The following is a 24,134-nucleotide window of genomic DNA, read 5'->3' as shown; positions in this document are numbered from 1 at the left end:
ATGTGAGCATCTACATGACGTACTTTTACAACCAGATTCTCTAGCCGGGACGCGATATCTTGCCACAGTGTGGCAGCCCAAATGGGTTTACCTCTGCGCTGCCAGTTGCTCTGCTTCCATTGCTGTAACCACCCCCACAGGGCATTTGCCACCATCCATGAATCAGTATAGAGATAGAGCACTGGCCACTTTTCTCTTTCAGCAATGTCTAATGCTAGCTGGATGGCTTTCACCTCTGCAAACTGACTCGATTCACCTTCTCCTTCAGCAGTTTCTGCGACTTGTTGTGTAGGACTCCATACAGCAGCCTTCCACCTCCGATGTTTTCCCACAATGCGACAGGACCCATCAGTGAACAGAGCATATTGCCTCTCATTTTCTGGCATTTTATTATACAGCGGGGCTTCTTCAGCACGCGTTACCTCCTCCTCTGGCGACATTCCAAAATCTTTGCCTTCTGGCCAGTCCGTGATCACTTCTAAAATTCCTGGGCGACTGGGGTTTCCTATGCGAGCCCGTTGTGTGATTAGTGCAATCCACTTACTCCACGTGGCATCAGTCGCGTGATGTGTAGAGGAGACCCTCCCTTTGAACATCCAGCCCAGCACTGGCAGTCGGGGTGCTAAGAGGAGCTGTGTTTCAGTACCAACCACTTCTGAGGCAGCTCGAACTCCTTCATATGCTGCCAATATCTCTTTTTCAGTTGGAGTATAGCGAGCCTCGGATCCTCTGTATCCTCGACTCCAAAACCCCAGGGGTCGGCCTCGGGTCTCCCCAGGTGCTTTCTGCCAGAGGCTCCAGGTAGGTCCATTCTCCCCGGCTGCAGTATAGAGCACATTTTTAACATCTTGTCCTGCCCGGACTGGTCCAAGGGCTACTGCATGAACAATCTCCCGTTTAATTTGTTCAAAGGCTTGCTGTTGCTCAGGGCCCCATTTAAAATCATTCTTCTTCCGGGTCACTTGATAGAGAGGGCTTACAATCAGACTGTAATTTGGAATATGCATTCTCCAAAAACCCACAACACCTAAGAAAGCCTGTGTTTCTTTTTTATTAGTCGGTGGAGACATAGCTGCTATTTTGTTGATCACATCCATTGGGATCTGACGACGCCCGTCTTGCCATTTTATTCCTAAAAACTGGATCTCCTGTGCGGGTCCCTTGACCTTACTTTCTTTTATGGCAAAAACCGGCTTTCAGAAGGATTTGGATTATTTTCTTCCCTTTCTCAAAGACTTCTTCTGCCGTGTTGCCCCATACAATGATGTCATCAATGTATTGCAGGTGTTCCGGAGCTTCACCTTTTTCCAGTGCAGTCTGGATTAGTCCATGGCAAATGGTGGGGCTGTGTTTCCACCCCTGGGGCAATCGATTCCAAGTGTACTGGACACCCCTCCAAGTAAAGGCAAACTGTGGACGACACTCTGCTGCCAGAGGGATTGAGAAAAACGCATTAGCAATGTCAATTGTGGCATACCACTTGGCTGCCTTTGACTCTAGTTCGTATTGAAGTTGTAGCATATCTGGAACGGCAGCACTCAGCGGTGGCGTAACTTCATTCAGGCCACGATAGTCAACTGTTAGTCTCCACTCCCCATTAGACTTTCGCACTGGCCGTATGGGACTATTAAAGGGTGAGCGAGTTTTGCTGATCACTCCTTGGCTCTCCAGTTGGCGAATCAACTTGTGGATGGGAATCAGAGAGTCTCGGTTGGTGCGATATTGCCGCCGGTGCACCGTCGTGGTAGCAATTGGCACTTGTTGTTCTTCAACCCTCAGCAACCCCACAATCGAAGGGTCTTGAGAGAGACCAGGCAGGGTAGACAGCTGTTCAGTGCCCTCTGTCTCCAATGCAGCTATACCAAAAGCCCATCGATACCCCTTCGGGTCCTTAAAATACCCTCTCCTGAGATAGTCTATGCCAAGGATACACGGAGCCTCCGGACCAGTCACAATGGGGTGTTTTCTGCCATTCATTCCCAGTTAGGCTTACTTCAGCTTCCAATACAGTTAACTCTTGGGATCCCCCTGTCACACCAGAAATACAGATGGGTTCTGCCCCTTTATAACTTGATGGCATTAGAGTGCACTGTGCGCCGGTGTCTACTAGAGCCTTGTACTCCTGTGGGTCTAACGTGCCAGGCCATCGAATCCACACAGTCCAATAGACCCGGTTATCCCTTTCCTCCACCTGGCTGGAGGCAGGGCCCCTCTAATTCTGGCCAGAGTATCCGGTATTCACTTCTCGTAAAATTGGCTCAGAAGTCCCTTCAAGAGGATCAGAAATAAGATCAGCCCTTCTACTCTGTTTGGAAACTGGAGCGGCATTTTTCCTGGTAGAATCCCCTTTTGTGGTGGTTTTTCCTCGCAGCTCACGTACCCGTGCATTTAGGACCGAGGTAGGTTTTCCATCCCATTTCCTCATGTCCTCTCCATGATCACATAGGTAAAACCACAGGGCAGCTTGCGGTGTGTACCTTCTATATTCTCTCTCTTGGGCAGAGGAACGCTCACTCCTAATAGCTGAGACATTGGTCCTTACAGGTGGGGAGTAGGACATATCCTCTTTGAATTGCTGGAAATCCTCGGACAGCTTCTCCACAGCTGAAATGCAGGCTTGTAGGGAGGAGGAGAGATTTTCTTCATGTTGACGGAGTTGGCGAGCCACTTCATCCAGTGTCGGTGCCTCTTTGTCTTTCCAGGTCATTATTGCCAGTGAGTTGGCATAGGACGATGGTGCGCTCCGTACAAATTTCCGCCACATGGGTCGTGTGCATTGAACTTCGTCTGGATCTTTGGGTAATTGTGGGTTGTCCGGGTCATGATGAATCGTCTCTAGCACAGCTAATTCCCTCAGATATTGGATACCTCTTTCCATGGTGGTCCACTTGCTTGATTGACATATAACATCTTCCTTAAAGGGGTACCTTTCCTTCACACTTGACAGGAGTCGCCTCCAGAGGCTGATGGCTTGTGTTCCTCTTCCAATTGCCTTGTCAATGCCACCTTCCATGGCAAGCAATCCCAGCTGCTTGGCTTCCCTACCTTCTAATTCCAAGCTATTAGCCCCATTGTCCCAGCATCGGAGGAGCCAGGTGATAATATGCTCACCTATACGGTGGCCAAAATCTTTTCGCATATCCCGCAGCTCACTCAAGGATAGGGACCGGGTTATTACCTCTGGTTCTGCCTCTTCCTCCTGTTCCCGTGATGACCCTGGTTCACCTTCATCCTTTGCTAAGCGAGCTGATTTTTTTGTATATTTCTTTTTCTGTAATGGGGCAACTGATACTGGTGCAGGTTGATCCGCTGGTTCAGTTGCAGTATCGCTCGCCGGGTTTTGGATAACCGCAGCGTCTGTCGCCAAGGTTTGGGTAGCAGCAGTGCTCGTCGCTGAGGCTGGAGAGACCTCAGTGCCCGTTGCCAAGGTTTGGGTAGCTGCTGTGCTCGTTGCCGTGGCTGGAGGGGCTGCAGTGCCTGTTGCTGAGGTTTGGGTAGCCACAGTTCTCGTTGCCGGGGCTGGAGGGGTCGTGGTGCCTGTCACCAAGGTCTGGGTGGCCGCAATGCTCGTCGCCGGGGCTGGAGGGGCCGCAGCGCCCACTGCCGGGGTTTGGGTGACCACAGTGCTCATTGTTTTGTTGTTAGGTCCAGAGACCTTCTCTTCCCCTTGAGGGTGCTGAGTTGTGTCGAACAGGGCTCGATAGGCATGGGCCAGGCCCCAGCACGTTGCAGTGATTTGTATCTCTCTGGAGCTGCCGGGGGTGACAGTATACCTTTTCCAAATATTTTACTAGTTCTTCTGGATTCTGCACTTGTTCAGGGGTGAATTTCCAAAACATTGGAGGTGCCCACTTTTCTAGGTACTTGCCCATACTACCCCACACACCCTGCCACTCATAATTATCCAGCCTCGGGGCAGACCTCTGGGTGATCTTCTTAAATAGTTGTTGTCGTGGTTTAACCCCAGCCAGCAACTAAGCACCACGCAGCCGCTCACTCACTCCCCCCCACCCAGTGGGATGGGGGAGAAAATCGGGAAAAGAAGCAAATCCACGGGTTGAGATAAGAACAGTTTAATAGAACAGAAAAGAAGAAACGAATAATGATAATGATAACACTAATAAAATGACAACAGCAATAATGAAAGGATTGGAATGTACAAATGATGCGCAGTGTAATTGCTCACCACCCACCGACCGGCACCCAGCTAGTCCCCGAGCGGCGATTCCCCGCCCCCACTTCCCAGTTCCTATACTGGATGGGACGTCACATGGTATGGAATACCCTGTTGGCCAGTTTGGGTCAGGTGCCCTGGCTGTGTCCTGTGCCAACTTCTTGTGCCCCTCCAGCTTTCTCGCTGGCTGGGCATGAGAAGCTGAAAAATCCTTGACATTAGTCTAAACACTACTAGCAGCAACTGAAAACATCAGTGTGTTATCAACATTCTTCTCATACTGAACTCAAAACATAGCACCGTACCAGCTACTAGGAAGACAGTTAACTCTATCCCAGCTGAAACTAGGACAGTATCCACCCCTTATTCTATACCATTGACGTCATGCTCAGTTCCCATACCTTTAGTTACATCCTGGTCAGTCATTATCAGCTTTTCCATCCCTTTGAGACATATGAACAATGATATATATATATATGTATACATACACAGAGATATCATCCCTTTAGTTTATGTGTTATGTTCATTAAATGTTCGTTGAGTTTATTTAGTTCCTGACTCTAGGCTCCATCTGTCATACCAGTCTTTCTGGGCAGGAGGAATGGTGCAAAGTCCTCTCAGTCGGTAGAGCAGAGTTGGGCTTCAGTGCAGTGTGACGAGCAGTTGACATTGGACGCAGCAGGAGGATGGTGTGCACCGTTGGATTGTTGCATGCTGGAGTCAGTTCTGGTTCCATCACTACTGCGTTTCATTCAGTTTTATCACAGTTTTTCTTGTTTGATCTAAGTGATTCTTACTATAGTACTATGGATATAGCATATAACAATTATAGTAATGATAACATACAGTAGCAGGGTTATATAGCAACTAATATCATACAGGTTAATTCTGGCTATTCTCACCTAAAATTAAATCCCCTTGAGGCACACATCGAACTTCCCCATCTTTTCGCATCACCCACCAAGTGCACCCAGGCCCTTGAGCAAAAGCAATCCCACGAATGGGTTTACCTTTGCCTGAGGCAGGAGTAACCCAGACTGTCTTCCCTAACATATTTTTTGTGTGCACTACAGGGACTTTATCCCCTTCTACAGTACGTAAAAATTCTGACTGGGCAGGGCCACCCCGATTGGCAGATCCTCTGGTGTTGACTAACCAGGTGGCTTTTGCTAAATGTGTATCCCAATGTTTGAAAGTTCCACCCCCCATTGCTCTCAATGTAGTCTTTAACAGTCCATTGTATCGCTCAATTTTCCCAGAGGCTGGTGCATGATAGGGGATGTGATACACCCACTCAATGCCATGCTCTTTGGCCCAGGTGTCTATGAGGTTGTTTCGGAAATGAGTCCCGTTGTCTGACTCAATTCTCTCTGGGGTGCCATGTCGCCACAAGATCTGCTTTTCAAGGCCCAAGATAGTGTTCCGGGCAGTGGCATGGGGTACAGAATATGTTTCCAGCCATCCGGTGGTTGTTTCCACCATTGTGAGCACATAGCGCTTGCCTTGGCGAGTTTGTGGGAGTGTGATATAGTCAATCTGCCAGGCTTCCCCAAATTTATATTTCAGCCATCGCCCTCCATACCACAGGGGCTTTAACCGTTTGGCTTGCTTAATTGCAGCACATGTTTCACATTCATGGATAACCTGTGCAATAGTGTCCATGGTCAAGTCCACCCCTCGGTCACGAGCCCATCTATATGTTGCATCTCTTCCCTGATGGCCTGAAGCATCATGGGCCCATCGAGCCATAAATAGCTCACCCTTATGTTGCCAGTCCAGATCCACCTGAGCCACTTCAATCTTGGCAGCCTGATCCACCTGTTGGTTATTTTGATGTTCTTCAGTGGCTCGACTCTTGGGTATGTGAGCATCTACATGACGTACTTTTACAACCAGATTCTCTAGCCGGGACGCGATATCTTGCCACAGTGTGGCAGCCCAAATGGGTTTACCTCTGCGCTGCCAGTTGCTCTGCTTCCATTGCTGTAACCACCCCCACAGGGCATTTGCCACCATCCATGAGTCAGTATAGAGATAGAGCACTGGCCACTTTTCTCCTTCAGCAATGTCTAATGCTAGCTGGATGGCTTTCACCTCTGCAAACTGACTCGATTCACCTTCTCCTTCAGCAGTTTCTGCGACTTGTCGTGTAGGACTCCATACAGCAGCCTTCCACCTCTGATGTTTTCCCACAATGCGACAGGACCCATCAGTGAACAGAGCATATTGCCTCTCATTTTCTGGCAGTTTATTATACAGCGGGGCTTCTTCAGCACGCGTTACCTCCTCCTCTGGCGACATTCCAAAATCTTTGCCTTCTGGCCAGTCCGTGATCACTTCTAAAATTCCTGGGCGACTGGGGTTTCCTATGCGAGCCCGTTGTGTGATTAGTGCAATCCACTTACTCCACGTGGCATCAGTCGCGTGATGTGTAGAGGAGACCCTCCCTTTGAACATCCAGCCCAGCACTGGCAGTCGGGGTGCTAAGAGGAGCTGTGTTTCAGTACCAACCACTTCTGAGGCAGCTCGAACTCCTTCATATGCTGCCAATATCTCTTTTTCAGTTGGAGTATAGCGAGCCTCGGATCCTCTGTATCCTCGACTCCAAAACCCCAGGGGTCGACCTCGGGTCTCCCCGGGTGCTTTCTGCCAGAGGCTCCAGGTAGGTCCATTCTCCCCGGCTGCAGTATAGAGCACATTTTTAACATCTTGTCCTGCCCGGACTGGTCCAAGGGCTACTGCATGAACAATCTCCCGTTTAATTTGTTCAAAGGCTTGCTGTTGCTCAGGGCCCCATTTAAAATCATTCTTCTTCCGGGTCACTTGATAGAGAGGGCTTACAATCAGACTGTAATTTGGAATATGCATTCTCCAAAAACCCACAACACCTAAGAAAGCCTGTGTTTCTTTTTATTAGTCGGTGGAGACATAGCTGCTATTTTGTTGATCACATCCATTGGGATCTGACGACGCCCGTCTTGCCATTTTATTCCTAAAAACTGGATCTCCTGTGCGGGTCCCTTGACCTTACTTTCTTTTATGGCAAAACCGGCTTTCAGAAGGATTTGGATTATTTTCTTCCCTTTCTCAAAGACTTCTTCTGCCGTGTTGCCCCATACAATGATGTCATCAATGTATTGCAGGTGTTCCGGAGCTTCACCTTTTTCCAGTGCAGTCTGGATTAGTCCATGGCAAATGGTGGGGCTGTGTTTCCACCCCTGGGGCAATCGATTCCAAGTGTACTGGACACCCCTCCAAGTAAAGGCAAACTGTGGACGACACTCTGCTGCCAGAGGGATTGAGAAAAACGCATTAGCAATGTCAATTGTGGCATACCACTTGGCTGCCTTTGACTCTAGTTCGTATTGAAGTTCTAGCATATCTGGAACGGCAGCACTCAGCGGTGGCGTAACTTCATTCAGGCCACGATAGTCAACTGTTAGTCTCCACTCCCCATTAGACTTTCGCACTGGCCATATGGGACTATTAAAGGGTGAGCGAGTTTTGCTGATCACTCCTTGGCTCTCCAGTTGGCGAATCAACTTGTGGATGGGAATCAGAGAGTCTCGGTTGGTGCGATATTGCCGCCGGTGCACCGTCGTGGTAGCAATTGGCACTTGTTGTTCTTCAACCCTCAGCAACCCCACAATCGAAGGGTCTTAAGAGAGACCAGGCAGGGTAGACAGCTGTTCAGTGCCCTCTGTCTCCAATGCAGCTATACCAAAAGCCCATCGATACCCCTTCGGGTCCTTAAAATACCCTCTCCTGAGATAGTCTATGCCAAGGATACACGGAGCCTCCGGACCAGTCACAATGGGGTGTTTCTGCCATTCATTCCCAGTTAGGCTTACTTCAGCTTCCAATACAGTTAACTCTTGGGATCCCCCTGTCACACCAGAAATACAGATGGGTTCTGCCCCTTTATAACTTGATGGCATTAGAGTGCACTGTGCGCCAGTGTCTACTAGAGCCTTGTACTCCTGTGGGTCTAACGTGCCAGGCCATCGAATCCACACAGTCCAATAGACCCGGTTATCCCTTTCCTCCACCTGGCTGGAGGCAGGGCCCCTCTAATTCTGGCCAGAGTATCCGGTATTCACTTCTCGTAAAATTGGCTCAGAAGTCCCTTCAAGAGGATCAGAAATAAGATCAGCCCTTCTACTCTGTTTGGAAACTGGAGCGGCATTTTTCCTGGTAGAATCCCCTTTTGTGGTGGTTTTTCCTCGCAGCTCATGTACCCGTGCATTTAGGACCGAGGTAGGTTTTCCATCCCATTTCCTCATGTCCTCTCCATGATCACATAGGTAAAACCACAGGGCACCTCGCGGTGTGTACCTTCTATATTCTCTCTCTTGGGCAGAGGAGCGCTCACTCCTAATAGCTGAGACATTGTTCCTTATAGGTGGGGAGTAGGACATATCCTCTTTGAATTGTTGGAAATCCTCGGACAGTTTCTCCACAGCCGAAATGCAGGCTTGTAGGGAGGAGGAGAGATTTTCTTCGTATTGACGGAGTTGGCGAGCCACTTCATCCACTGTCGGTGCCTCTTTGTCTTTCCAGGTCATTATTGCCAGTGAGTTGGCATAGGACGATGGTGCGCTCCGTACAAATTTCCGCCACATGGGTCATGTGCATTGGACTTCATCTGGATCTTTGGGTAATTGTGGGTTGTCCGGGTCATGATGAATCGTCTCTAGCACAGCTAATTCCCTCAGATATTGGATACCTCTTTCCATGGTGGTCCACTTGCTTGATTGACATATAACATCTTCCTTAAAGGGGTACCTTTCCTTCACACTTGACAAGAGTCGCCTCCAGAGGCTGATGGCTTGTGTTCCTCTTCCAATTGCCTTGTCAATGCCACCTTCCCTGGCAAGTGATCCCAGCTGCTTGGCTTCCCTACCTTCTAATTCCAAGCTATTAGCCCCATTGTCCCAGCATCGGAGTAGCCAGATGATAATATGCTCACCTATACGACGGCCAAAATCTTTTCGCATATCCCGCAGTTCACTCAAGGATAGGGACCGGGTTATTACCTCTGGTTCTGCCTCTTCCTCCTGTTCCCGTGATGACCCTGGTTCACCTTCATCCTTTGCTAAGCGAGCTGATTTTTTTGTATATTTCTTTTTCTGTAATGGGGCAACCGATACTGGTGCAGGTTGATCCGCTGGTTCAGTTGCAGTATCACTCGCCGGGTTGTGGATAACCGCAGCGTCTGTTGCCAAGGTTTGGGCAGCAGCAGTGCTCGTTGCCGCGGCTGGAGGGGCTGCAGTGCCTGTTGCTGATGTTTGGGTAGCCACAGTTCTCGTTGCCAGGGCTGGAGGGGTCACGGTGCCTGTCACCAAGGTCTGGGTGGCCACAATGCTCATCATTTTGTTGTTAGGTCCAGAGACCTTCTCTTCCCCTTGAGGGTGCTGAGTTGTGTCGAACAGGGCTCGATAGGCATGGGCCAGGCCCCAGCACGTTGCAGTGATTTGTATCTCTCTGGAGCTGCCGGGGTGACAGCATACCTTTTCCAAATATTTTACTAGTTCTTCTGGATTCTGCACTTGTTCAGGGGTGAATTTCCAAAACATTGGAGGTGCCCACTTTTCTAAGTACTTGCCCATACTACCCCACACACCCTGCCACTCATAATTATCCAGCCTCGGGGCAGACCTCTGGGTGATCTTCTTAAATAGTTGTTTAACCTTAAACAAGAGCTGAACCACATTCAGGAGCATGCTAATTCCTAGCAATAGGGCTAGGACCGTGCTGGTATCAACATCCCAAGAGTATTCAAGTTTTTCAAAATTCCCAAACACCATTGTAACTGGACTGAAGGAGAAAGGAGAGGGGAAGAAAGGTATCCCACTCATAGACTGGTTTTCCAAGGAGGAAAGGTAAATGGTATAATTATTAATAGTTTCCCACAGATGGCTCCCGCAGTATAAAGGTGACAATGCTGAGTGCAAATACCGGATTAATCCCAGAACCGATGACTTTATCATACCATAAACCAGTGTTATACAACACATCAAAGCGAAAACCTTAATCCACCTCCCACGGATGATAAGCAGCAGAAGAGGGACTACATACAGCAAGCGAGGTGATACATAACAGAACTTTAAAAACCAGAGCAACAACTCTAAGAACACATAAATCAACATAATGACCAGCGACTATTAGACCAATATAATGAATGCTTATAACAATTTTGTTTTAACGAGCTCTGGTCAGGTTTGTCGTTATCTCAACCCTTCGAGCCCCACGTTGGGCGCCAAAATGGACTGTCGTGGTTTAACCCCAACCAGCAACTAAGCACCACGCAGCCGCTCACTCACTCCCCCCCCACCCAGTGGGATGGGGGAGAAAATCGGGAAAAGAACCAAAACCCACGGGTTGAGATAAGAACAGTTTAATAGAACAGAAAAGAAGAAACGAATAATGATAATGATAACACTAATAAAATGACAACAGCAATAATGAAAGGATTGGAATGTACAAATGATGCGCAGTGTAATTGCTCACCACCCACCGACCGGCACCCAGCTAGTCCCCGAGCGGCGATTCCCCGCCCCCACTTCCCAGTTCCTATACTGGATGGGACGTCACATGGTATGGAATACCCTGTTGGCCAGTTTGGGTCAGGTGCTCTGGCTGTGTCCTGTGCCAACTTCTTGTGCCCCTCCAGCTTTCTCGCTGGCTGGGCATGAGAAGCTGAAAAATCCTTGACATTAGTCTAAACACTACTAGCAGCAACTGAAAACATCAGTGTGTTATCAACATTCTTCTCATACTGAACTCAAAACATAGCACCGTACCAGCTACTAGGAAGACAGTTAACTCTATTCCAGCTGAAACTAGGACAGTTGTTTAACCTTAAACAAGAGCTGAACCACATTCAGGAGCATGCTAATTCCCAGCAGTAGGGCTAGGACCGTGCTTGTCTCAACATTCCAAGAGTATTCAAATTTTTCAAAATTCTCAAACACCATTGTAACTGGACTGAAGGAGAAAGGAGAGGGGAAGAAAGGTACCCCACCCATAGACTGGTTTTCCAAGGAGGAAAGGTAAATGGTATAATAATTAATAGTTTCCCACAGATGGCTCCCGCAGTATAAAGGTGACAATGCTGAGTGCAAATACTGGATTAATCCCAGAACCGATGACTTTATCATACCATAAACCAGTGTTATACAACACATCAAAGTGAAAACCTTAATCCACGTCCCAGGGATGATAAGCAGCAGAACAGGGACTACATACAGCAAGCGAGGTGATACATGACAGAACTTTAAGAACCAGAGCAACAACTCTAAGAACACATAAATCAACATAATGACCAGCGACTATTAGACCAATATAATGAATGCTTATAACAAATTTGTTTTAATGAGCTCTGGTCAGGGTTGTCGTTATCTCAACCCTTCGTGCCCCACGTTGGGCGCCAAAATGGACTGTCGTGGTTTAATCTCAGCCAGCAACTAAGCACCATGTAGCCGCTCACTCACTCCCCCCCCACCCAGTGGGATGGAGGAGAAAATCGGGAAAAAGAACCAAAACCCACGGGTTGAGATAAGAACAGTTTAATAGAACAGAAAAGAAGAAACTAATAATGATCATGATAACACTAATAAAATGACAACAGCAATAATGAAAGGATTGGAATGTACAAATGATGCGCAGTGCAATTGCTCACCACCCGCCGACCGGCACCCCGCTAGTCCCCAAGCAGCGATTCCCTGCCCCCACTTCCCAGTTCCTATACTAGATGGGACGTCACATGGTATGGAATACGCTGTTGGCCAGTTTGGGTCAGGTGCCCTAGCTGTGTCCTGTGCCAACTTCTTGTGCCCCTCCAGCTTTCTCGCTGGCTAGGCATGAGAAGCTGAAAAATCCTTGACATTAGTCTAAACACTACTTCGCAACAACTGAAAACATCAGTGTTATCAACATTCTTCACATACTGAACTCAAAACATAGCACTGTACCAGCTACTAGGAAGACAATTAACTCTATCCCAGCTGAAACTAGGACACAGACATAGTGACATTGATACAGGGAGCTGCTCACCCCTGGATGGATGCCTTAGATGTTAAAGTTTATGTTTTTCATGATTCCTCTCCTTGAGCAAGATAAAGCACAGTTTGCTTTTCTGTGGAGGGGGATCTAGTACACTTTTAATAGGCTCCCACAAGGATATAAGCACTCCCCCACTATTGCTCACAATGCCTTGGCTAAAGTTTTAGCAGAAAGTCCTGTTCCATCTGACAGCACAGTATATCAGTACGGTGATGACATCCTGATAGGAGGAACGAACCCGGACAGTGTGAAAGGCACCATGGAAAACATTAGGGATACACTGAACAAATTGGGATTGGAAATTCCAGACTCAAAGTGTCAGGGAGCAGCACAAGGGGTCAAATTCCTGGGAGTCTGGTGCATTAAAGGAGTGTGACGGTATGACAAATTATAGTCAATGTCTCAAACATTCGTTAAACAACTTTGGTGGAGAAAACGGCCTCTGTAAAAACACTGGAGTTTTGTGAACAGGACAATGTGGCTGGAGGAGAGGGCCCCACGGAGGGTAGGACCGCACTTCTCCAAAGCCGCAATTCCTTATCTTAAGTGACCAGGAGAAGGAGCACAGCATATGCGCCTGGAGGAGGAGGCCCCATGGAGGATGGGACTGTGCTTCTATCTTAAGCGGTCATGCCAGCAGAAAAAGAGAGGCAACTCCGCAATGAACCCCCCCCAAAGCTCACCGACCGATTCCAGAGAACCCCGGGAATGGGAACTGCGCATGTCGAGACCATCGACTAACACACTATAAAAGAAGGGAGAACGAGTTCTCAGTGCGCGCCCTCCGGAACTGGATCTCTACGCTGGCTGGACCAACGCTGGACCCAGGACTGGTGAAACCCTTTTCTTCTCTCTTTCTTTCTTTCTTTCTTTCTCTCTTTCTCTCTCTCCCTCCCTCTTTTCCTTCTCTTTTTTCCACAGTCCCTACACCTCATCCTTTTAAACATAAACCGTTGACCAAGTCTGAGACTAGGAGTGGATCCAGCCGCCCCTGGGCTCCTCTTTGAGAAGGAGTCCAGAAAGCAAGGGGGTCTGCTCTGAACCTCGTGACTCAACGGGAGGGCTCTCCTTCTGATACATTTTATGTTCCTTTTTCCATTTCTTTTTCTACACCTCCCTTGTCTTTTCAAACAGCGGCTTAATGACATGTTGCAAGGTTCATATTGATAAGTTCACTTGTACTTGGGCAAGGTTAGCTAGGTTGAATAAATGTTGATTGTTGTTTGAACTCCCCTGGTGTCGTTTCACCTTAATTCTGACAAAGGAAATCCACGAACCTGAGTCGCTCCAAGTTTGGGATGCAACAAGGAGCCACCTCTATTCCCCAGGACACCCTAGAAAAAATAGAACAGGGACAAAACCCATCTAGTGTAAAAGAGTTACAGCAAGTTTTGGGAGCCTTAGGTTATTGGTACAAACATATTCCTGGCTTTTCCATTATTGCCCATCCCTTATACAATTTGCTCAGAAAGGGAAAATCATGGGAATGGACTGAACAACATACAAATGCATTAGAATTGTTAATAAAGGAACTGAGGCTATTCCAGCAGCTTGGTCCCATACACCCGACCGACCCTATCCATGTAGAATGGGGATTTAGTGAACACGGTTCTCATTGCAACCTATGGCAAAGGGGGCCAGAAGGACCGGAAAGACTCCTGAAATTTAGCTCCCACTCTTTCAATGATACGGAGATGAGATATTCGGATCTTGAGAAGGGTTTGCTGTCCCTAGTGAGGGCAGTGAAACAGGCGGAACAACTAAGGAGAGAACAGAGCGTGATCATTCGGGGACCTCTCCGCCTTCTAGATGTAGTCTGTAAAGGTACAGTGCCACCGGCTGGCATTGCCCAAAACCCCATGGTTCGTAAGTGGTACGCCTATCTAGAAGGCATTAATGAAATCATGCCAATCACCAAGGGTAATATTAAAATATCTAAATTGCAAAAGGACATAGATGGTACCTTGTTATCCCAAGCTACACCAAACAAACCATCTCAAATTCAGGAAGCACCTCCTCTAAAGGAGGACAGCGATCTCACAGGGGTATGGTTTACTGATGCATCATCTCATAGGGAGAACAGTGAGTGGAAATACAAAGCTGTAGCAGTGGAAGTGGCGACGGGAGAAAGATTGACCGAGACCGGTGAAGAGAGTGCACAGGTGGGGAAACTTAGAGCAGTCCTGTTAGCCACACAATATGGTGCTAGCTACATCTATACTGACTCATATGCTGTTTTCAAGGGAGCCACTGAATGGATAGGCCACTGGGCAGTCAATGACTGGCAGGTGAACAGGGTCCCAGTTTGGCAAGCCGATAGTTGGAAGCAACTACTGGAAATAGGGGAGCAGAGGATGCTACAGATTGGTTGGGTAAAAGGACATGATCGTTCCAACTTAATCACTGCCAAGTTTAACCAACAGGTAGACAGCCTCACACGGCTGCGACAGATTGATTTCGTAAATGATGACCAAGAATGGGAGCGCTTACTCGAATGGTTACGTTAAGCATGGCCACACCGGACAAACCGATTTATATTGGGAAGGCATAGCCCGAGGATGGCCTGTATCAGTTAAGCTGTGTGAACAAGTAGTGACTGCCTATTCGCAGTGTTGTTTACGACTTAACAAGGATCATCCGAGTAAGGCGCCTCCCCTGCATATTTGAGACAAGAAAACCTTGTGGCACTCCTGGCAGATCGATTATATCGGTCCATTGTGACCATCGGGGGGAAAAGATATGTCCTGGTGGGAGTAGAAGTTATATCTGGTCTTACCATGGCCACTGATTTTACATCGGCTACTGGGGAAAACACAGTAAGAGGTCTTAAAAGATGGTTTAGCACACTTCCCCTCCCTGAGGAAATTCAAAGTGACAATGGCTCACATTTTACAGCTGCAGTGGTACAGGACTGGGCCAAGGAGGAAGGGATTCCATGGGTATTCCATACTCCCTACTATCCTCAGGCTAATGCTGTTGTTGAACGTACTAATGGGCTGGTTAAGTGTCAAAGACCCATGAATCTGGGTGGCATTTACGATTGTACAACGCCATCTACCAACTAAATAATAGATGGAGCGGAGATGGCTGCCCCAAAATGAAAGCCTTTTGTGTATCTGCTAACACCATTGTTCCAAAAGTCCACATCAAGCCAGGAGACTATCCTACGGGATTTTACACCGGACAACCTGTACTAGTAAAGATGCCTCAGATTGGAACAGTACCAATGGTACTAACTACACCCAAAAATCCCTATGTGTGGGAAGCCAAAGATTGCTCAGGAAAGGTACACCGGATTACCACTCGGTGGATCTCACCTTCTTTCTAACCTTGCCAGTTGAATACAACTGAGCATATTTTCTTCCCTTTTTTGTGTTCACAGGAATCCTGAATGAACCGCATGTGTATGTGGAGACCCAGGGTTTAGGCCATACCAGGGGAGAAAATACAAATTAGCTACCGGGTAATTAATGGGTCTACCTACCATAGACCAACTGAAATTAAGATAATTTATGCTGATTCCTCCAAACCAGATAACAACAGTAATGACTGTTATAAAATAAGGGAACCAAATTTAGATTGCTGGTATAATTTTACCTTCACCAAACCTATAATCACATACTGTATTTGGGGTTATAGGGGCACTGGATTGCTGTTTGAATTTATTATTGACACACAAAATGTATAGAATACATGTACAATGGGGTGGCCATGGATCAATGTTCACACCAATTCTAATGAATCCACACCAAGTTTATCTGTGGTGGTGTTACAAAACAATTTTACCTTTTCCAAGCAAAAATGGGTCATAAAAGATGAAGACAGAGATTAACGAATTCTGTCACTGATGGAGAAAAGCGGAGTTACCATCTCAATAGGATGCCAAATTGAAAACAGTACTGTATGTGCAACAGCCTCGTGAATTACCATAGAATATGCTGGAAGTAACTCCAACACAACTTTGATCACATACATGCCTGTCCTTATAGACATGAATGTTGGTATACTTTTACCCTATTTCGCTCAGTGCTCATAACATGTTTCTGGGCCAATTTTGAGACCAATTCCAGCATGACATTCCAATTTGAAATTGAAGTTGAACAGCCATTTGTACCAACTAGGCCTCCTACTGAACTAACTCCTTACATCCTCAATACAGGCCCTTATGTAATTTAGAAACATGGGTCAACAACAAGTTCTCCTCAGCCCTAGTTGGTCTCTATAAAAGGGTAGAGCTAGCACTGCACATTAATATCTCAGCAATTAAACCAAACTGTTCCACCTTTTTGGGAAATGCTCACACCAGCTGTTTGGCATGGTTACCTGGACGATCTCTGAAGCAATCTCGACGCATGCCATGAGACGCCACTGGGTTATTTGGAACAGGATTAGGAATAGTCAACAGCATAGATGCTGAGATCCTAATGAACAAAATAACTGCTTCTACAGACGACCTAAACCTGTGTTTCCCGCTCAGATGCAATGGAGTAAGGGGTTGCTTGTTCGTGCTATGGCTCATTGATGGAGGGTGTTAGAGGAGCAGTTGCATTGGACTCATGTTCTTTAGAAACCCCAATTCTTGGTACTCTTAGGGCAAAGCACAGATGTGAAATCAATGTGACATGCACTTTTGTGTCAGTGCATGGCTGCTCTGCTCTTCCAATTGCTCCTCGTTACCACGTGTAGGAAATAGGATAAAGTATGACAGATGACATTAAAAAAATGCAGTACACTACATATTTGAGAAGAAAAATCCTTATTCCTACTGAAAGTTTACTCGTTTTATTGTACTTTACGGGGGCTTGCTGGCTTTGGATCTTTCACTGGAGAAGTCATAGCAATGGCACCTTAATTCCAGCTTAACAGTCTGTGTTAGCAATTGTTTTTAAAATGATGATTTGTATCAAATTGGAGGCAATTTAATTTTAGTTGAATTACCAACTGATTGAATGTCCATAAGAAATGGATATCAGAATACAATTTCAGGGGGCTTCCCTCCTATGTCGGTGTATTGGCTTTGTGTGGCAAGGTTTTGGTAGCAGGGGGGGTTACAGGGGTGGCTTCTGTCAGAAGCTGCTGGAAGCTTCCCCTGTGTTCGAGAGAGAGCCAATACCAGCCGGCTCTAAGATGGACCCGCCGCCAGCCAAGGCCGAGCCAATCAGCGATAGTGGTAACGCCTCTGTGATAACATTTTTAAGAAGGAAAAAAAGTTGGGACAGACGGAAACGGCAGCTGGAGAGAGGAGTGAGAACATATAAGAGAAACAACCCTGCAGACACCAAGGTCAGTGAAGAAGGAGGGGGAGGAGATGCTCCAGGCGCCGGAGCAGAGATTCCCCTGCAGCCCGTGGTGAAGACCATGGTGAGGCAGGCTGTTCCCCTGCAGTCCATGGAGGTCCACAGTGGAGCAGATATCCACCTGCAGCCCATGGAGGATCCCATGCCAGAGCAGGTGGGTTCCCGAAGGAGGCTGTGACCCTGTGGGAAGCCCGTGCTGGAGCAGGCTCCTGGCAGGACCTGCGGATCTGTGGAGAGAGGAACCCACGGAGCGGGTTTTCTGGCAGGACTTGTGACCCCGTGGGGGACCCACGCTGGAGCAGTGTGCTCCTGAAGGACTGCACGCCGTGGAAAGGACCCATGCTGGAGCAGTTTGTGAAGAACTGCAGCCCGTGGGAAGGACCCACATTGGAGAAGTTTGTGGAGGACTGTCTCCCGTGGGTGGGACCCCACGCTGGAGCAGGGGAAGAGTGTGAGGAGTCCTCCCCCTGAGGAGGATGAAGCGGCAGAGATAACGTGTGATGAACTGACCGTAAACCCCATTCCCCGTCCCCCTGTGCCGCTGGGGGGGTTGGTAGAGAATCCGGGAGTGAAGTTGTGCCCGGGAAGAAGGGAGGGGTGGAGGGAAGGCGTTCTGAGAATTGGTTTTATTTCTCATTACCCTACTCTGGCTGATTTGTAATAAATTGAGTTAATTTTCCCCAAGTTGAACCTGTTTTGCCTGTGATGGTAATTGGTGAGTGATCTCTCCTGTCCTTATCTTGACCCACAAGCTCTTTGTTATATTTTCTCTCCCCTGTCCAGCTGAGGAGGGGGAGTGATAGAACGGCTTTGGTGGGCACCTGGCGTCCAGCCAGGATCAACCCACCACAGTCGGGACAATTAATGCTGAATCAGCCTAGAAGGGAGACAAACAAGCTGTCCTGGTTTCAGCTGGGATAGAGTTAATTGTCTTCCTAGTAGCTGGTACAGTGCTATGTTTTGAGTTCAGTATGTGAAGAATGTTGATAACACTGATGTTTTCAGTTGTTGCTAAGTAGTGTTTAGTCTAAAGTCAAGGATTTTTCAGCTTCTCAAGCCCAGCCAGCGAGAAAGCTGGAGGGGCACAAGAAGTTGGCACAGGACACAGCCAGGGCAGCTGACCCAAAGTGGCCAACAGGGTATTCCATACCATGTGACGTCACATCTAGTATAGAAACTGGGGGGAGTGGGGGCGGGGGGATCGCTGCTTGGGGACTAACTGGGCGTCCATTGGCAGGTGGTGAGTGATTGCATTATGCATCATTTGTATATTCCAATCCTTTTATTATTACTGTTGTCATTTTATTAGTGTTATCATTATCATTATTAGTTTCTTCTTTTCTGTTCTATTAATCCGTTCTTATCTCAACCCACAAGTTTTACTTCTTTTCCCGATTTTTCTCCCCCATCCCACTCGGTGGGGGGAAAGTGAGTGAGCAGCTGCGTGGTGCTTAATTGCTGGCTGGGGTTAAACCACGACACGAGCCTTTGTGGAGTGCACCTCAGGAAACATTCCCACCCATGGGAGACTCTCAGAAAAGAGAGTCTAAGTGGTGTGGCTTTCACATGGTATTTTATTTACTTACCACTCAGTTTTCTATTCATTGAGTTTTTCACTTGTACACCGACTGTCCCGTTAGAGCCTCCACTAGTGGATCAAATTTGAGCCAGTTTACAGTATGTGGCCAGGAATCATCTTCTATTTATCACTTTTTTTAAAAAACCTCTTCTTCCTGCCTCTATCTGCATTTCTCATTGCAGGAATTAAAATAACTTCTGGAAAATTTTTCCATCTGTTAATTGATCATTTGTGTTTCCTTTCTAGGCCGGATTCACCAAGCTATGCTAACATCCCTAAATGAAGATAGTGAAAGCGTAACTGTTGAATGGATTGAAAATGGAGTTATTAAAGGCAAAGAGGTAAACCTAATTATTTTAGAACTTTTCTCTTTTAAAAAATGTGTAGTCTACATGATTATTACTTTGGAATTTGCACTGGAAACAAAGAGAAAATATAAATCTTAATTTACTTGATGATTCTTTGGTTTCAGGCTGTTTTGAATGGCAGTTATTGGGCAAATGCTGGTTTCTGTTGTATTAAATTTGACTTCCTGAGCTCTGTGTCATAGCTTTTAAATAGTGCTTTTCATGTTTTGATTTTGAACCAGATTACAAAGGCTGACCTTGTTACCCCTTTTTACAAGTAGAAAAATCAAATTTTTGAGAGGGAGAATGACTTGCAGGTCAGACAGGAAACCAGTGGGAGCTGGATTAGAAATCTTTTTGTGTTCGTATTATTGAGGGATTGAACTGCTAGCTTGTTTGTTTATTTATTTATTTTAGGCAATAATTTTTCAGCCTTGCTTTCCTTAAGAAACTGTGTCTGTGTGTGTTCCAGATGTACTTTGCTATCCCCTCTTCCTGTAAATTTTGGACTATGTTAGCCAGTTTTAGCTGAGATTTGGAGAAGCACCTCAGAAATCATTACACTTCACCAGTCTTGTGAAAACACAGGAAAAAGGAAAAAAAAAGTTGTGAGGATGTCCTGGTGATCTCATCAGCTGAGCTCATCCCTCTGGACACACAGAATCTGTACAGTAGTGAGGTCTTTGAACGGTCCAGCCAGAGGAAATGGCAGTCTATAGAGACCAAAGCTATTTAAGATTTTTAGGAAACCAAGTTTCAATAGATCTGAAGCCAGCTACTTTTAAGATCCTGTCCCACCCCCCTAACATTTTACAGCATTTTGAATGAGGAACACTTACAAGGCAAAAAAAAATAGCATGATAAATTTAACATGGTGTGGAGGGCTGACCCTGGCTGGGTGCCAGGTGCCCACCAAAGCCGCTCTATCACTCCCCCTTCTCAGCTGGACAGGGGGGAGAAAATATAACAAAAGGCTCGTGGGTCGAGATAAGGACAGTTTAATAAAGTGAAAGCAAAGGTCGCGTGCGAAAGCAAAGAAAAACAAATGATATTATTCTCTACTTCCCATCGGCAGGCGATGTCTAGCCACTTCCTGGGAAGCAGGGCTTCAGTACGTGTGGTGGTTGCTCCGGAAGACAAAAATGCCCCCCCCCCCTTCCGTCTCCCTTTACTTAGCTTTTATAGCTGAGCTGACATCATATGGTATGGAATATCTGTTTGGTTAGTTTAGGTCAGCTGTCCTGGTTATGTCCCCTCCCAAGATCTTGCCCTGCCCCAGCCTGCCGGTGACAGGGGGCAAAAATGTTGGAGAGACAGCCTTGGTGCTGTGCCAGCGCTGCTCAGCAGTAGCCAAAACACTGGTGTGTTATCAACACCTTTCTAGCTACTGATGCAGAGCACAGCTCTATGAGGGCTGCTATGGGGAGTATTAACTCCATCTCAGCCAGACCCAATACAATCTCCACCCCTTATTCCATACCATTTGCGTCATGCTCAGGTCCCACATAATTTAATACACATATCTTCTAACCATGCCATTGTATTTAATTCTCATTACTGAAATCCCTTCTTACCAACACTTACAATTAAAACTATATACTTAAACCACTTTTATACCCAACATACAGATTTATGCATTCTTATTAATTATTATCCCCTGTCCTTTAACAGATAGATATTCCATGGGCTTCTTCCACTCCTCCAGATGTTCACACACAGGTTATGACTTGGGCCCCATCCATCAAGATGAGTGGTCAGGGCAGGAGAAGCAGTATGTTCGATGGTTGGGCACCAACACCGGCTTGGTTTGGGTCACCGATGCACTTGTCTGGTTCCTTGCGAAGTTCTCTCCTTTGCAGTTCAGGTCATTCCTGCTACATTACTTCCTACAACATACAACTCACATCACAGATTATTTTTCCCTCAAGGTTAAATCTCCTTGAGGCACACACTGGGTCTCCCCATCCTTCCGCATTACCCACCAAGTACACCCAGGTCCCTGAGCAAAGACAGTCCCACAAATGGGTTTGCCTTTTCCCATGGGAGGAGCAATCCACACTGCCTTCCCCAGCCACTTCCCCATGTGCACTACGGGGACCTTATCTCCTCCCACAGTATGTAGGGGTTTTGTTTGGGCAGGACCAGGACGGTTAGCAGGTCCTCTGGTGTTAACTAGCCAAGTGGCTTCTGCTAAATTTGTATCCCAATGCTTCCATGTCCCATTGCCTAGCGCTCTCAACATAGTCTTCAACAGTCCATTATATCTCTCAATTTTTCCAGATGCTTGCGGGTGATAGGGTATGTGGTACACCCACTCAATGCCCTGTTTCTTTGCCCAGGAGCTTATGAGGTTATTTTGGAAATGAGTCCCATTGTCTGATTCAATTCTTTCTGGGGTACCATGTCGCCATAAAATTTGTCTTTCGAGGCCTAAGATGGTGTTTCGGGCAGTGGCATGGTTTACAGGGTACGTTTCTAGCCAACCAGTAGTTGCTTCCACCATCGTGAGTATGTAGCGCTTGCCTTGGCGTGTTCGTGGCAGTGGTCCAATGTAGTCAATTTGCCAGGCCTCGCCATATCGAAAACCCAGCCAGCGCCCTCTGTTCCAGGGAGACTTTACTCTGGTGGCTCGCTTGATTGCAGCACGTGTTTCGCATTCATGAGTGACCTGTGTGATGGCTTCCATGGTCAGGTCCACCCCTCAATCACGAGCCCACCTATAGGTTGCATCTCTCCCTAGATGTCCCGATGTCTCATGGGCCCATCGAGCTACAAATAGCTCACCCTTACGCTCCCAGTCCAGGTCCACCTGAGCTACTTCTATTTTGGCAGCCTTGTCTACCTGTTCATTATTTCGATGTTCTTCAGTGGCACGGCTTTTGGGCATGTGAGCATCTACATGACGTACCTTTAGAGCCATGTGTTCTACACAGGCAGCAATGTCCTGCCACAATGCAGCTGCCCAGATGGGTTTACCCCTGCGTTGCCAATTGGTCTTCTTCCATTGCTGTAGCCACCCCCATAGGGCATTAGCCACCATCCAGGAGTCAGTATAGAGATAGAGTACTGGCCACTTTTCTGGTTCAGCAACGTCTAGGGCTAGTTGGATGGCTTTCACTTCTGCAAACTGACTTGACTCGCCTTCTCCTTCAGTGGCCTCAATGACTTGTCGTGTGGGACTCCACACAGCAGCTTTCCACTTCCGATGGTTCCCTACCACACGACAGGATCCATCAGTAAACAAAGCATAACGCCTTTTGTCTTCTGATAACTCATTATATGGTGGTGCCTCTTGGGCACGAGCCACCTCCTCAGGCGTTGCTCCAAAATCTCTGCCTTCTGGCCAGTCCATGATCTCTTCCAGAATTCCCAGGCAGTTGGATTTCCCCAGTCGAGCCCGTTGCGTGATCAATGCTATCCACTTACTCCATGTAGTGCTGGTTGCATGATGTGTAGAGGGGATGTTTCCTTTGAACATCCAGTGTAGCACGGGCAATCGTGGTGCCAAGAGGAGATATGCTTCTGTACCAACAACTTCTGAAGGGGCTCGAACCCCCTCGTATGCTGCTAGTATCTCTTTTTCAGTCGGGGTGTAATGGGCTTCTGATCCTCGGTACCCCCGGCTCCAAAACCCTAATGGTCGACCTCAGGTTTCTCCTGGTGTTTTCTGCCAGAGGCTCCAGTTGAGACCATGCTCCCCAGCTGCAGTGTAGAGTACATTTTGTACATCTGGTCCTGTCCGGACAGGCCCAAGAGCTACTGCACGAGCTATTTCCTGTCTGATATGCTCAAAGGCTTGTTGTTGCTCAGGGCCCCATTCAAAATAGTTCTTTTTCTGGGTTACTCGATAGAGAGGGCTTACAAGCTGACTATAACCTGGAATATGCATTCTCCAGAACCCCACGAGGCCTAGGAAAGCTTGTGTTTCTTTCTTGTTAGCTGGTGGAGACATAGCTGCTATTTTGTTGATCACATCCATAGGCACATGACGGCGTCCATCCTGCCATTTTATTCCCAAGAACTGAATCTCCTGTGCAGGTCCCTTGACCTTGCTTTTCTTTATGGCGAAACCAGCTTTCAGAAGAATCTGAATTATTCTTTTTCCCTTCTCAAACACTTCTTCTGCCTCATTGCCCCACACGATGATGTCATCTATGTATTGTAAATGTTCAGGGGCATCGCCTTGTTCCAGTGCCATTTGGATTAGTCCGTGACAAATGGTAGGGCTGTGCTTCCACCCCTGGGGCAGTCGATTCCAGGTGTATTGGACACCTCTCCACGTGAAAGCAAACTGTGGCCTGCACTCTGCTGCCAAAGAATGGAGAAAAATGCATTGGTAATATCAATTGTAGCATACCACGTGGCTGCCTTTGATGCCAGTTTATATTGGAGCTCTAACATGTCTGGTACAGCAGCACTCAGTGGCGGTGTCACTTCGTTTTAGGCCGCAATAATCTACTGTTAACCTCCACCCTCCATCAGACTTTTGCACTGGCCATATAGGACTATTAAAAGGTGAATGAGTCTTGCTGATGACTCCTTGGCTCTCTAGTTGATGAATCAGCTCATGGATGGGAGCCAGGGAGTCTCGGTTTGTGCGATATTGCCGGCGGTGCACCGTCCTGGTAGCGATTGGCACCTGCTGTTCTTCAACTTGCAGCGATCCCACAATG

General features: G+C 47.3%; 1 protein-coding gene across 6 annotated transcripts in view; it reads left to right on the top strand.

Annotated features, from left to right (window-relative positions):
- LOC121232873 (kinesin-like protein KIF2A) overlaps positions 1-24,134 on the top strand; it is a 76,524-nt gene that overhangs the window by 18,239 nt on the left and 34,151 nt on the right. For 5 of the 6 annotated variants that reach the window (XR_005931736.1, XM_041121364.1, XM_041121363.1 and 2 more), the window contains one exon: positions 19,361-19,455. Coding sequence is in view for 5 of the 6 variants with exons in the window: in XM_041121364.1 (XP_040977298.1) it covers positions 19,361-19,455 (95 nt within the window). In the remaining variant the exon portion in view is untranslated. Of the gene's footprint in view, positions 1-3,417; positions 3,429-19,360; positions 19,456-24,134 lie in introns of those variants that run through there. The other variant, XM_041121365.1, reaches the window with a different exon arrangement.

Source organism: Aquila chrysaetos (genome assembly GCF_900496995.4).
Source record: "Aquila chrysaetos chrysaetos chromosome W unlocalized genomic scaffold, bAquChr1.4 W_unloc_1, whole genome shotgun sequence".
Lineage (NCBI taxonomy): Eukaryota > Metazoa > Chordata > Aves > Accipitriformes > Accipitridae > Aquila > Aquila chrysaetos.
This window is presented reverse-complemented; position numbering and strand designations above follow the sequence as displayed.